Raw genomic sequence first — 15740 nt, forward strand, 5'->3', positions numbered from 1 at the left:
GTTGGGCAGTTCCAGAATTGCTGCCCACCCTCAGGTGCCTCTATTAAGTGGCCAGTTTTCATCTGTAATCCAAGCTGACATGTCAATGCAGTAGTGAGAGAGTGCTGCACTATCGGAAGCACTGTATTTCTGATGAAATGATAAACTGAGGCCGCATGTGCCCTCTCAGATGGATGTAAAAGATTTCATGGCACTATTTGAAGAAAAGCATGGAGATCTCCTGGTGCCTTGGCTGATATTTATTCCTCAACTAATACCTAAAACAAATGATCTGGTCATTTATCCCATGGCAGTTTGAGGGACCTTGCTGCGCTCAAATTGTCCGCTGCATTTCCTACAAGCGACTACACTTCAAAATAAAAAGTACTTCTTTATTTGTAAAGTGCTTTGGGACATCTTGAGGTCTTGAAAAGTGCTCTATAAATGCAAGCCTGTCTTTTATTTTACATATGTACGGGGTTTTCAACTATGGCAGGTCTCAAAGTCTAGCCTGATCCAGCTGTTACCTGACATCCACACACCTACCCTTTCCAGCCTGTTTCACTGGATAGCCATCAGGAATGGAGATCAGGTTGATTTTCTCATTTTACTCCAGGGGTTTTGGGGTTAATTGTACCAGCCTAGTTGCAGCCTGACTGAGATCAGGCAACTCTGCACAGAATCTGGGATCGGAGCATGGATCATTCTAAAATCTGGATCAAATACATTCAATTATCTAACAAAACCATGTCATTACTCAAACTGCTTTTCTTAATGTGATTGCATTTTACCTTCAGTTTGAGAGAGAGAAGAGTGGGTCCAAGACTAGTATTTGAAACTTAAATAAGGGCAATTATGAGGGCATGAAAGCAGAGCTAGCTAAAGTGAACTGGTAAATCAGCTTAAGGGATAGGTCAACAGAGATGCAGTGGCAGACATTTAAGGGGATATTTCAGAATACACAGAATAGATACATTTCAACAAGAATTAAAAATTCCAAGGGTGGGACCTGCCATCCGTGGCTAACTAAAACAGTTAAAGATAGTATCAAACTTAAAGAAAAAGCCTATAATTGCGCAAAAATGGGAGGCAGGTCAGAAGATTGGACAGAATATAAAAAACAGCAAAGAATGACTAAAAGATTGATAAGGAAGGTAAAATTAGAATATGAGAGAAAGCTAGCTAGAAATATAAAGACAGATAGTAAGAGATTCTATAGATATTTTAAAAAGAAAATAGTGAACAAAGTGAGCGTTGGTCCTATAAAAAGTGAGTTTTGGGAATTAATAATGGATAATAAGGAGATGGCAGATGAATTGAACAGATATTTTGCATCGGTCTTCACTACTGAGGATACATGTAACATCTCAGTATTAGCTGTAAGTCTAGAAATGGAAGGGAGGGAGGAACGCAAGAAAATTACAATCACCAGGGAAGTGGTACTAAACAAATTATTGGAGCGCGGGCTGATAAGTCCTCGGGTCCTGATGGCCTTCATCCTAGGGTGTTAATAGAAGTGGCCAGTGAGACAGTTGATAAGTTAGTTTTAATTTTCCAAAATTCCCTAGATTCAGGGAAGGTTCCGTTAGACTGGAAAATAGTGAATGTAACTCCTTTATTCAAAAAGGGAGGGAGACAGAAAGCTGGAAACTACAGTCCAGTTAGTTTAACATCTGTCATAGGGAAAATGTTAGAAGCTATTATTAAAGACATTATAGCAGGGCATTTAGACAAATGCAAGGTAATGAGGCAGAGTCAACATGGTTTTGTGAAAGGAAAATCATGTTTAACCAATTTATTGGAGCTCTTTGAGGGAATTACACGGACTGTGAATAAAGGTGGATGTATTGTACTTAGATTTCCAGAAGGCATTTGATGAGGTGCCATATCAAAGGTTATTTCAGAAAATAAAAGCTCATGGAGTCGGGGGTAACATATTGGCATGGATAGAAGATTGGTTAGCTAACAGGAAATGATAACAGAGAGTAGGCATAAGTGGGTCATTTTCTGGTTGGCAAGATGTAACAGGTGGTGTGCCACAGGGATCTGTGCTGGGACCTCAACTTTTTACAATTTATATAAATGACTTAGATGAAGGGACCGAAGGTATGGTTGCTAAATTTGCTGATGACACAAAGATAGGTAGGAAAGTAACTTGTGAAGAGGACATAAGGAGGCTGCAAAGGGATATAGACAGATTAAGTGAGTGGGCAAAGACCTGTCAAATGGAGTATAATGTGGGAAAGTGTGAAACTGTCCACTTTAGCAGGAAGCATAAAAAAGAAGCATATTATCTAAATGATGAGAGATTGCAGAACTCTGAGATGCAGAGGGATCTGGGTGTCCTAGTGCATGAATCGCAAAAGGTTAGTATGCAGGTACAACATGTAATTAGGAAAGATAATAGAACGTTATCGTTTATCGCGAGGGGAATTGAATACAAAAGTAGGGAGGTTATGCTTCAGCTATACAGGGCATTGGTGCGACCACATCTGGAGTCCTGTGTACAGTACTGGTCTCCTTATTTAAGGAAGGATGTAAATGCGTTGGAGGCAGTACAGAGAAGGTTTACTAGATTAATATCTGGAATGTGCGGACTGTCTTATGAGGAAAAATTGGACAGGCTAGGCTTGTATATGCTGGAATTTAGAAGAGTAAGAGGCGACTTGATTGAAACATATAAGATCCTGAGGGGTGCTGACAGGGTGGATGTGAAAAGGCTGTTTCCCCTTGTGGGAGAATCTTGAACTAGGGGTCACTATTTAAAAATAAGGGGTCGCCTATTTGAGACAGAGATGAGGAGAAATGTTTTCTTTCAGAGGGTCATGAGATTTTGGAATTCTCTTCCTCAAAGGGCGGTGGAAAGTCTTTGAATATTTTAACGGCAGAGGTAGATAGATTCTTGATAAGCAAGGGGGTGGAAGGTTATCAGGGGTAGGTGGAAATGTGGAGCAATCAGTTCAGCCATGAACTTATTGAATGGCAGAGCAGGCTCGAAGGGCCGACAGGCCTTCTCCTGCTCCTAATTCGTACGTTCGTATGTTATAAATGCATCTTTCGATCATCATTCATATTGGAAACCTGAACATCAAGATTAAGTGCCTTTATAGCTGCTGTACTCCATGGAAGTTGCAAGTTGATTTTCCCAATGCACAGCGGAAGGAGTTATGGATGCAGAGCTGTTGAATATTCTCTCCCTGTTATCTCTTGAGAAAATGGCTCTGTCCAGCAGAACTTGGGTTGTACACTCTGCTCCTCAACTCATGGTTTCCGCACAATCATAGATCTGACTGTGGGCTGAATTCTATCAGTCTGTCGTGGGTCCTGCAGGTGGCGCCGGAAGCCAATTGGCCTATTAACATAACAGAGGGTGCGGGGCCCATCCGATGGCAGGATGGGGGCAGGCAATGAGGTGTTGAAGACAACGTTAGCTGACGGAATGAAGGTGTGCCATCTTTAAAGCACTGCTAGCCCTGCTTGTACTGCTGCCTTTCACTGATGCAGTTTTGCTGGAGACCCGGCTGGCAGAGCTGCCAGAGGCAACGCTTGGCCATGAATGGATGATGGAGGAGTCTATCCATGTCATAATTGCTGCCATGTCTCAGGTGTGTGAGCTCATGGCTTCCTCCCTCAAGAGGTTGGTGACCCTCGCAGAGAGCCAGATGCTGCAGATGCTGAAGACCTGCATATCCTTGCCTTGGCCAGGAGCTCAACACAGCAGTGGCAAGTCGAGAGAGGGACGAGATGCCTGGAGTCTCTGCCAGGTCCTCATCCATCTCAGCTTAGCAGGGAGGTTCAAGTGCGCCTTGGAAAAGAGGAGAAACGTCTGCCCTCCACATCTGGGGGTTCCCCTCAAGGCCTTGCGAGCATGGATAGTGGCTCCCCAGCCCCTCTGCCAGTGACCCCAGTTCCAGTAGCTATGACGACTTTGGAGGGTCCTGCATCTGTGTGGGAAACTCTCAGCCAGCCGAGGCCCTCCAGGCTTCAGGCAGCTAGAGGACGCCAGCCAGTCACTCCAAGCCAAGGGTCAGCCCGATCAGCAGCCTGTGTCCCCTTCAGCTGCCAGTCTAGTCAGCACCACGTATAAGCACACAAAAGTGTAAAAAGAAGAGCACCTAGATGCACTTGGGGTTTCACAGGTGTTTTAATTGTGGCCTTGTCATTGGTTGCTTCAGTTGTGTACATAAATGGAGGTCAAAATTATTGCTGTAAATGGCTCATGCTTTCATTGTTGCCTTGTCAGAAGCAACCTTCATCTTTGCTCCCTCAATGGGCTGCCAGTATAGTCAGAGGCCACATTTGGTCAGCTTCTCACATGTGTCAGAGTACATGGTGAACCTGGGTGCAGGGCACTGACATGCAATAGGAAGATGGTGATGATAGGCAGAATATCGTCAGGTGAGTCTTAACTGAGTTCACTTTGAGAGGCCATCGTGGTGGCAGAAATCGGGTAGGTATGAGATTGGCCTCCCTTGTGTGTCTCTCAATGGCCCTAACCTCTGGTGCAAGAGAATCAAGATTCAGTGCTACCTGCTCAGTCGCCTCCTCCACATTCTCCTTGTCGGATGAGGACTGGTAATCAATGATGTCCTCTTCATGCAAGGCCTCCCCCCTCTGCTGTGCTAGATCATGCACCGTACAGCAGACCATCATAATAAGTGAGACCCTCGCTGGGGCATACGGCAGAGCTCCATTGGATCAATTGAGGCAGTGGAAAATCATCTTCAGCAGCCCCATGGCCTGCCCGATGTTTGCTTGGGTGGACCCATGGCAGATGTTGCACCTCTCCTCTGCTACATTGCACGCATTCCTCACAGGCATCAGTAGACACGTCTTCAATGGGTAGCCCTTGTCCCTGAGAATCCATCCCTGAAGGCATGTAGGTGGCCTGAAAAGCTGTGGCACCTGGGACTGTCAAAAACTGTAGGCGTCGTGGCTGCTTCCCAGGAAGTGGCCACGCATCTGCAGGAAACACTTTTGCTGGTCTCAGTCCAGTTGTACGTTGATGGACTGAAAGGACTTCCTGTTGATGAAGGCCGCTGACTGCTTTGTGGGAGTCTTGATGGCCACATGCGTGCAGTCACCTTGCACCTGGGGGGAGTCCAGCGATGGCACCGAAGCTGATGGCCCTCTCAGCCTCACAATCAGGGTGGTCCAGTAATGCACATAGTCGCCAGCCCTCTTGAACAAGAAATTGGTCTTTTTTTAATTTATTAATTAGTGCTAGAAATGTCAGTTAGAGGGGTAAAGTGCTTCACCTGTGAGATGTGGGAGTTCCGTGACGCTTCAAACGTTCTGGACGACTACATCTGCAGGAAGTGTACCCAGTTGCAGCTCCTCACAGACCGCACGGATCGTTTGGAGTGGCAACTGGATGCACTTAGGAGCATGCAGGTGGCAGAAAGCGTCATAGACAGGAGTTTTAGAGAAGTGGTTCCACCCAAGGTGCAGGCAGATAGATGGGTGACCGCAAGAAGGGGCAGGCAGTCAGTGCAGAAATCCCCTGTGCCTATCCCCCTCTCCAACAAGTATACCGTTTTGGATACTGTTGGGGGGAATGGCATATCAGGGGAAAACAGCAGCAGCCAGAGCAGTGGCACCATGGCTGGCACTGTTGTTCAGTAGGGAGGGACAAAGCGCAGAAGAGCAATAGTTACAGGGGACTCTAGTCAGGGTACAGATAGGCGCTTCTGTGGACGTGAAAGAGACTCCAGGATGGTATGTTGCCTCCCTGGTGCCAGGGTCAAGGATGTCTCTGAACGGACAGGGGGCATTCTGAAGGGGGAGGGTGAACAGCCAGAGGTTGTGGTACACATCGTTACCAACGACATAGGCAGGAAGAGTGACGAGGTCCTGCAGGGGGAGTTTAGAGAGTTAGGTAGAAAGTTAAAAGACAGGACCTCTAGGGTTATAATCTCGGGATTACTCCCTATGCCACAAGCCAGTGAGGCTAGAAATAGGAAGATAGTGCAGCGAAACACGTGGCGAAACAGCTGGTGTAGAAGGGAGGGTTTCAGGTATCTGGACCATTGGGATCTCTTCAGGGACAGATGGGACCTGTACAAGAAGGACGGGTTGCATCTAAACTGGAGGGGCACAAATATCCTGGCTGCGAGGTTTGCTAGCGTCACTCGGGAGGGTTTAAACTAGTGTGGCAGGGGGGGTGGGAACCAGAGCAGTAAGACAGCAAGTGAAATAAATGAGGGGGAACTAGTAAATAAGGAGAGTAAGACTAAGAGGAAGAGCAGGTAGGGAGATGTTGCGGAGCACAGCGGGACTGGTGGTCTGAAGTGCATTTGTTTCAATGCCAGAAGTACAACAGGTAATGCAGATGAACTTAGAGCTTGGATTAGTACTTGGAACTATGATGTTGTTGCTATTACAGAGACTTGGTTGATGGAAGGACAGGATTGGCAGCTAAATGTTCCAGGATTTGGAAGCTTCAGGCGGTATAGAGGGGGATGTAAAAGGGGTGGGGGAGTTGCATTACTGGTTAAGGAGAATATCACAACTGTACTGCGGGAGGACACCTCGGAGGGGTCATGCAGCGAGGCAATATGGGTGGAGCTCAGGAATAGGAAGGGTACAGTCACGATGTTGGGGGTTTTCTACAGGTCTCCCAACAGTGGGAGGTAGAGGAGCAGATATGTAGACAGATTTTGGAAAGATGTAAAGGTAACAGGGTTGTAGTGGTGGGTGATTTTAACTTCCCCTATATTGACTGGGACTAACTTAGTGCTAGGGGCTTGGATGGGGCAGAATTTGTAAGGAGCATCCAGGAGGGCTTCTTGAAACAATATGCAGATAGTCCAACTAGGGATGGGGCAGGAACTAATTACAATAGGAACTAATAAACAATATTAGGCAGGAACTGAAGAATTTTGAGGGTAAATCAACATCTGACATGTGGGAGTCTTTCAAACGTCAGTTGATTAGAATCCAGGACCAGCATGTTCCTGTGAGGAAGAAGGATAAGTTTGGCAAGTTTCGGGAACCGTGGATAACGCGGGATATTGTGAGCCTAGTCAAAAAGAAAAAGGAAGCATTCGTAAGGGCTGGAAGGTAGGAACAGACGAATCCCTTGAGGAATATAAAGACAGTAGGAAGGAACTTAAGCAAGGAGTCAGGAAGGCTAAAGGGGTCATGAAAAGTCATTGGCAAACAGGATTAAGGAGAATCCCAAGGCTTTTTATACGTATATAAAGAGCAAGAGGGTAACTAGGGAAAGGGTTGGCCCACTCAAGGACAGAGAAGGGAATCTATGTGTGGAGCCAGAGGAAATGGGCGAGGTACTAAATGAGTACTTTGCATCAGTATTCACCAAAGAGAAGAACTTGGTGGATGATGAGCCTAGGGAAGGGAGTGCAGATAGTCTCAGTCATCTCATTATCAAAAAGGAGGTGTTGGGTGTCTTGCAAAGCATTAAGGTAGATAAGTCCCCAGGGCCTGATGGGATCTACCCCAGAATACTGAGGGAGGCAAGGGAAGAATTGCTGGGGCCTTGACAGAAATCTTTGCATCCTCATTGGCTACAGGTGAGGTCCCAGAAGACTGGAGAATAGCCAATGTTATTCCTTTGTTTAAGAAGGGTAGCAAGGATAATCCAGGAAATTATAGGCCAGTGAGCTTTACGTCAGTGGTAGGGAAATTATTAGAGAGGATTCTTCGGGACAGGACTTACTCCCATTTGGAAACAAATGAACTTATTAGCGAGAGGCAGCATGGTTTGGTGAAGGGAAGGTCGTGTCTCACTAATATGATTGAGTTTTTTGAGGAAGTGACAAAGATGATTGATGAAGGAAGGGCAGTGGATGTTATCTATATGGACTTCAGTAAAGCCTTTGACAAGGTCCCTCATGGCAGACTGGTACAAAAGGTGAAGTCACACGGGATCATAGGTGAGCTGGCAAGATGGATACAGAACTGGCTCAGTCATAGAACACAGAGGGTGGCAGTGGATGGGTGCTTTTCTGAATGGAGGGATGTGACTAGTGGTGTTCCGCAGGGATCTGTGTTGGGACCTTTGCTCTTTGTAGTATATATAAATGATTTGGAGGAAAATGTAGCTGGTCTGATTAGTAAGTTTGCGGACGACACAAAGGTTGGTGGAGTTGCGGATAGTGATGAGGATTGTCAGAGGATACAGCAGGATATAGATCGTTTGGAGACTTGGGCGGAGAAATGGCAGATAGAGTTTAATCCAGACAAATGTGAGGTAATGCATTTTGGAAGGTCTAATGCAGGTGGGAAGTATACAGTAAATGGCAGAACCCTTCGGAGTACTGACAGGCAGAGAGATCTGGGCGTTCAGGTCCACAGGTCACTGAAAGTGGCAACGCAGGTGGATAAGGTAGTCAAGAAGGCATACGGCATGCTTGCCTTCATCGGTTGGGGCATAGAGTATAAAAATTGGCAAGTCATGCTGCAGCTCTACAGAACTTTAGTTAGGCCACACTTAGAATATTGCGTGCAATTCTGGTCGCCACACTACCAGCAGGACGTGGAGGCTTTGGAGAGGGTAAGTGGAGGCTTTGGAGAGGGTACAGAAGAGGGTTACCAGGATGTTGCCTGGTCTGGAGGGAATTAGCTATGAGGAGAGGTTGGATAAACTCGGATTGTTTTCACTGGAACGACGGAGGTGGAGGGGCGACATGATAGAGGTTTACAACGTTATGAGTGGCATGGACAGAGTGGATAGTCAGAAGCTTTTTCCCAGGGTGGAATAGTCAGTTACTAGAGGACATAAGTTTAAGGTGAGAGGGGCAAAGTTTCGAGGGGATGTGCGTGGCAAGTTCTTTACACAGAGGGTGGTGAGTGCCTGGAACTTGCTGCCGGGGGAGGTGGTGGAAGCAGGTACGATAGCGACGTTTAAGAGGCATCTTGACAAATACATGAATCGGATGGGAATAGAGGGATACAGTTCCCGGCAGTGCAGAAGGTTTTAGTTTAGGCAGGCATCAAGATCGGTGCAGGCTTGGAGGGCCGAATGGCCTGTTCCTGTGCTGTATTGTTCTTTGTTCTTGGTCACCTCCTTGATGCAGCAATGTGCTGCTGCCTGGGAGACCCCACACATGTCCCCAGTGGATCCCTGGAAAGAGCCAGACACATAGAGTTTGAGTGTCACACTGATCTTCAGGACCATGAGCATTAAGTGTCCACTGAAGCCCAATTGTGACAGCTTGCCCTGAAGCAAAGCGCATAAGTCAGTGAGGGCCTCCCTGGAGTCTTCACTGACGCTGCTGCTCGGACTGCAGGTATTTGAGGCGAGTCTGGTACACTCTCTGATGTGGACTGGCCTACTTGGTGTGGCTGACTGCTGCCACTCCTCTATTGGAGCTTCATTGGCGTGCCCAGCTGGATCCTGTCCCTCACTCCCTCTAAGCTGCTGCTGCGCAGCATGAAGGTCCACATAGAGTGAATGAGACCCATGCCAGCAGAACTCTGCCCCTCCTGTGTGCTATACTCGGAGAGATAATCTTGACTTAGGACCTTCCCATTGCTACTCCCCTCTGAAGATGTGCTAATTCCCCACAACGCTCACCCTTGCAGAGCGCCCACCATCCGAGAGTGCACCCACCCTTACACCTCAGAATGCACCTGAGAGTACACCCAACTTTACAGCGAGCCCAGCACCACAAGCCGACAATAGCCTCCGCTCACTCCCACCCCAACCCCTACTTCCCCTATCCCCTATTCACTGCTCACCATAGCTGCCCTGCCGCAGTGATACTGAGGCCCCGCCTCGCCTCAGTGCTGTCACCTTTAAATGGCTGGGGATCTGAAGGCATGTGATCCCCGTGTGCCGTTGACTAAATTTGAAATCCCCATAAAATTTGCTTTAATTCATTACAAATACTTTCTAACCAGCTGTTCACCAATTCAAATTGCAGTCCTGCTGCATTGTGGCGGCAACGCTGCCTTGGCGTTTTTCCGCCACTGACAAAATCTGGCACTGATGTCACAATGCGGGTTCCTGGGTGAGTGCATCCACCCTGATTTTTACAGGCCTTACGCCTTCACTCCCGCTTCTGCTGGCCGGATAAAATTCCGCCCTAATACAGCAGATATCTACATGTGGGATACGCAAACATGTGAAACCAACTGCTGCTATAAAATAAACTAAATACACTCTGATCAGATGTTGCTCGGGAAACCTTCAACAGGCCAAGCTCCTTTGGTGGTTTAAAAAAACATAAATCCTGCCACCTCTACATCTAAAAACAATTACAATGGAGGAGTTCAATATGTTTGAACAAAACACCACAGTAAATGTCCTGTGTAATGTTTGTCCAATACTGAAAAGAATTCTGCTTCAAATTCCATGTTTTCAGTCTTTCTCTGGAAATAAAGTTCATTTACACCTCTACGTTCTCGCAAACCCTCCCCCACGACATCCATCGCCTCTCACTGCAACTACCGCCAGTCCCAAATTCATGGATGTTTGAGGCACATTTTTTTTTAATTGGTGTAAAAGCAGATTTTTACTTGATCAAGTTATGGTGCATTATGTAGTGCCACGCATTCCGTTCCATTGTTATTTTTTGTTTACGAGAATTAAAAAACCCCTTCATCCAAAAAATAGTTCAAATATATCAATGGTAGTTAGCACAACTTGAACATTAACTTCTTCCAACTTAGGCCCTGCCATGGGCGCAGGTTCAATGCAAACATTCAAAAAGGAGCTGGACAAGTCCCTAGAGGAGAATGATGTTAAAGAGCCACATGATTCATTAGATTTTAGATTTTTTAGATTTAGAGATACAGCACTGAAACAGGCCCTTCGGCCCACCGAGTCCGTGCCGACCATTAACCACCCATTTATACTAATCCTACACTAATCCCATATTCCTACCACATCCTCACCTGTCCCTATATTCCCCTACCACCTACCTATACTAGGGGCAATTTATAATGGCCAATTTACCTATCAACCTGCAAGTCTTTTGGCTGTGGGAGGAAACCGGAGCACCCGGAGGACACGCAGGCACAGGGAGAACTTGCAAACTCCACACAGGCAGTACCCAGAATTGAACCCGGGTCGCTGGAGCTGTGAGGCTGCGGTGCTAACCACTGCGCCACTGTGCCGCCCAAATGCTTTTGCTGCTCATGAGTAAGGTCATGGTTTGGCAATTTTCAGAGAAACATGGACAGCATTACGGAAAATGATCCCACAAGCAAGGTTAAAAGACTCAGAATCTGATGTAATAAAAACAAAATTTGCTCATTCAATCATGTGACACAGTGGCCTTGGCTCATGTGTTCCGTAACTTTCATATGAGTGAAGGAAAGGCAGTCTCTGCACCACCCTGACTGCTTAGTTTGTGTTAAATAGGATAAACAAAGGCCGAGATACCTTCCTCCAGGAGATTACTGGGAATGGATCACCTGCAGCAGCACACGGAATGACCAGTTCTCGGCCTACTTCCTGCCGATACTCCCAGCCTGGTAGCACCGTAAAGTAAGGAGGATCCTGGGAAACAGAAATGGTTTAAAGTTACTTTTCACAGGTGTAGTTTTACTTTCCATTGCTGCAAAGTACCAATCATAGGAACTGAGAAATCAATAATAATGGGTGGACAAATTGCCACATTACTTCAGTTACCCAATATAATAATTCGCAGCCTATGATTTTCCTTAAACTCTGTATTTCCCTCTCCATATATAGCATTTAAAGTAATGCTACCAATTTATATGCTGATAGCTATTCCTTAGACTTTTGCCTGCTGCCCCTGAAGGGGTAGTTACAATATGATAAGTTTACATAGGCACTTTATGTTAATATTATTGACACAGAAATTTATGATGAAAATAGAAAGATAGGATAAATGACCATAAAATTACATCTGCATTCCCTGGTCCAATTAGTTCAGCTCTCAAGCCTCACCGCCAAAAGACACACTAGGTCTTGATCCTCATGTCTAACAGAATGGGAGATTATTTAGAAGTACAATACTTGTTTTCTTAATAGGTCACTGTCAAACAGCCTTGCAAGTACTTGTTGACCAGATTCAGACAAGAAGGATGGTTGGTTAGAAAAGCTATTCTCCCTCACACGCCTGACAATGATCAGCTTCATTGGTGGCTTTATCAGTCACGGGCTTTCCCTTCAACCCCACTTGTGGTGATATTATTTCACTGCTTAGTTGAATATCATCAACCTATCCTGCAACGACAACAAAATTATATTTATATTGCTGTTTTAATGCCACAAAATGCCTAAACCACTTCACAATTTGGGTTTGAACTTAAACACAAGCAGAGGAATCATGGAAGGCGACCAGTGGTGCAACTAAAGACGTAGCTTTTAAGGAGACATTGAATGTGGGAAGAGATTAAACAAGGTGGTTTAACTAAAATTTTTGTGTTAGCATCAGACTGTAATGCAGCCTGCAGTGCTTATCCTTCCTTTTCTGTAAAGAAATCAATGTAAATAGGCTTTGCAGCACACACCTTACAGGAATGCACTTTGTGTTAATCTCCCAAATCCAGCTGTACAAAGGGGATCGCGTGAACACGTTAACCTTACATTGCAAAATAGTAACGTTAGAAGCAAAGGTTACAATCAGAACTAATGTTGGAAAATAGGAAAAAAGACATCAGGAAACTAGTACTTAATAAAAATTAATTCTTGATAGCCTTTGACATGAACTGAGTAGAAAAGATACTTATGATTCATCTAAACATCAATCATTTTATACTTAGAAAAAAATTCAGCATGAGATTCTGTATATTGTCAAGGAAAATACAAATACCTTTTAAAATGCTATTGATCAATATACACTACAGCTCATTCTGTCTGTTAACTGGTCTCTCTGATGGGCTGTAACATATATTCTGCTCGAATAGGGCTCATTGTACTTTGGCAATTAGTTGAGGCTCTTTCAAACTCATTACCAATTACAAGGTATCATTTCTCCTGAAAGGTTCCAGTCACTGCTTAATCAGGGGCTGCAAGTGAAGCAAGGCTTTGAAAGGAAAAGCTTGGAAGAATGTGTACACTAATTGATTATAACTGCCTGGTGGTTAGAGTCCAGCATTCTGTTGTAACAGACCATCCCCCACCGCAGGCTACCTTCTGAGGAGAATATCAAAGCTGAGAGTCTGGGATTTGAATGAGCAAACAGTTCTACATTAAATGTAGCGTTCATATACTTAAAAAGTATTAAGCAATCAAAAGCCTACATCTTTTCATTTGGCATTCTTTTGACTCTTATTGCACACAGGTCTAGTAATATGGAATGTTGTAATTTTTATTCCATGCAGCAGACAGATAGAAAGTCCAGGAATATGGAAGGTACGGGAAAAGTAGTTTCCTTCCTTGATCCTTCCAAGCTGCAAGTAAATCTTCCAACACACTCATCCTCCGTCCTGCAGTCTCCTACTCTCTTCTATCCCACCACTTCAAAACTATGGGACTGCTTACCATTCTCAGTTTAAAACCCAAGATTGGAGCTCCCTAATCATTACTTAACTCATCCTACTCTTCTCTCCTACTCTGTCTACCATAGTGGTGTCCTGTATCTTTCCCTTCACTTTGGTCTCTTGGTTTCCTAGTGACTACACTTCAAAAGTACTTCATTGGTTATAAGGCGATTTGAGATGCCTGGTGGTAATGAAAAGCGCGATATAACTGCAAGTCTTTCTTCCACTTGACATTAAAAAAGCTGGTCATTTTTCCAAAATACTTGCCTATCTAAAATTTATTGTAAACCAGTTCAAGCATATGTTGCAAAGCAGTCAGTTGTTCCATTTTGGCCAACTTTGGCTTGTATGGAAATCAAGGGATTATGGTTTCTTAAATCATTCCCAATGCTACACATAACTCTTACAACCAGATATCACATCTGCATTGTAATGGAACTGTATTCAATTTTGGACGGCAACTGAGAACCACCAAATATGTTTATGCCAAGGTCAGCAGCTTAAAGTAGCAGTTTTTAATTTTGATCTAGTCCACTCCATACATTTCTATGATTGTTGTACATAATGGGTTTTCCCTGTCTGGGACTGTCCCGCTTACAAATATTAGCTCTTCTGTGTTTTGGGGTGTACAATACAACTAGCTGTATTTTGTACATGTATAGGAATTGCCGTGGAGATGTCATTGAGCCACACAGCACCATATTGGAGCAAATGGACACTATTACTCCATGTTTGAGGATGTCACACTGAGCTATACTCCAGGAAGAAATGCCACATGTTCTGAGTGTTCAATGCATTGTTTTTCATTTGATGTTTTAAGCTTTACACACAGACCACTGAGAAGAAAATAGGAGCAGGAGTAGGCCATTCAACCAATCGAGCCTGCTCCGCCATTCAATACAATCAAGGCTGATCATACACTTCAATGCCTTTTCCCCACACTATCCTCATATCCCATATGGGAATGTGAGCAAGACATACTGGGCAGGAAAACAAAGTATTTTTAACCAATCAACATTATTATTTCAATAGAGAATTCTTTCAACTTTAACAATTTGTCAATTTAGTAACTGTAGCTAGTGATATATTTCAACAGCCTGGCTTCTGAACAATATCCATTTATCATTTCACAGGCTTCCGAATTCAGAGCATTCATTTTAATTGAACTAATGGAGACTGCCTGTGGTTGACAGGATCAAAGAAAATCTTATTCCATTAAGCTACAGACAAGAATGGATTAATCATTTTGATCTTACCTTAAGCACCAGTTGAGCAGGGGTAGATTGTCCCATGGTACCTAGAGTATTGTAAGGCATGCAGGTGTAAGTGCCAAGAGCTTTTTCTGTAGCTTCTTCCAGTGTAATGGTCCCGTCATTTAGCAAATTCCAACCTTGAAACTGCCAGAAAAAGTTACGTTAAATGATGTAAACCAACCAATAAGAACTTCATAGTAAAGCAGCATTTTAGTAAGTCTCTTAGTAATGTTGTACCAGTTAGATTTTGTGTCAGGTGCACATCTTAATGTGGTAGAAGTGGCAGACCACACATTTCTTTCAGTTCAAAGACAAGATATCCTCATTAAGCTTTGCTCACCGTAGATGTAAATCCTATCAAGTCCCAACTTGGTTTAGTCAGCAGCACTTTCACTTCTGGGTCAGAAGCTTATGCATCAAGTCCCACTCACTGCACATAATTTAGTCTGAAACTTCAAATGAGACAGTAAACTGAAGCTGTATCTGTACAATCAGGTGGGCATGAAAGATCCCATGGCACTTTTTTTTTGAAAAGCAGGGAATTCTTGTGGTGTCCTGGTCAAGATTCATCGAGCATTCAATATTAGAGAAGCAGATGAAGTGGTCATTCATCTCAATGTTGTTTGAGAGACCTTGTCGTGGACAACTGCTTGCTGCACTTGCCTGGAAAACAGCAGTGATTACACTTCAAAAGCAATTAATTGGCTGTGAAGCACTTGGAGATGGCCTGAGGTACTATCTCAACACAATTTCTTTCTTCCTATGTATCTCAGTGTTCCCCACCCTAAAACCAGCTTGAATGATGAAAAAAGTAGGCCCCTGGCATAGCTGGATTAGGTCTGCTGGCTATCTGTTGGGTCTGGTGCATTAAAAAACCCACGCTGAATGCTTTTCTTTGGTCCAACCACAGGTGACCCAGAGAGAAAGAACTGCATCCGATTTAAATGTCACTAAATGTCACTGCTGCTCTCACATGCGTTCAAGTCTTCAGAAGAAGGAATTTTCCTCCACACAAGATCAGATAGCAGGTTGTTCAACCTTGCCCGCCTTAGAGCAAAGACCAAAGTACGGAAAGTCCTCATCAGG

At 44.5% G+C, this 15740-nt stretch overlaps 1 protein-coding gene across 6 annotated transcripts in view; it reads right to left on the reverse strand.

Moving 5' to 3' along the window:
- The window catches only part of igsf9bb (immunoglobulin superfamily, member 9Bb), a 665840-nt gene that overhangs the window by 109003 nt on the left and 541097 nt on the right, over nt 1-15740 (reverse strand). For all 6 annotated transcript variants that reach the window (XR_010977166.1, XM_068053913.1, XM_068053912.1 and 3 more), the window contains 2 exons: nt 14658-14798; nt 11333-11449 (listed from right to left, as the gene is read on the reverse strand). Coding sequence is in view for 5 of the 6 variants with exons in the window: in XM_068053913.1 (XP_067910014.1) it covers nt 11333-11449; nt 14658-14798 (258 nt within the window). In the remaining variant the exon portion in view is untranslated. The remainder of the gene's footprint in view (nt 1-11332; nt 11450-14657; nt 14799-15740) is intronic.

The sequence above is a fragment of the Heterodontus francisci genome, chromosome 22, assembly GCF_036365525.1.
Source record: "Heterodontus francisci isolate sHetFra1 chromosome 22, sHetFra1.hap1, whole genome shotgun sequence".
In the NCBI taxonomy this organism is placed as follows: Eukaryota; Metazoa; Chordata; class Chondrichthyes; order Heterodontiformes; family Heterodontidae; genus Heterodontus; species Heterodontus francisci.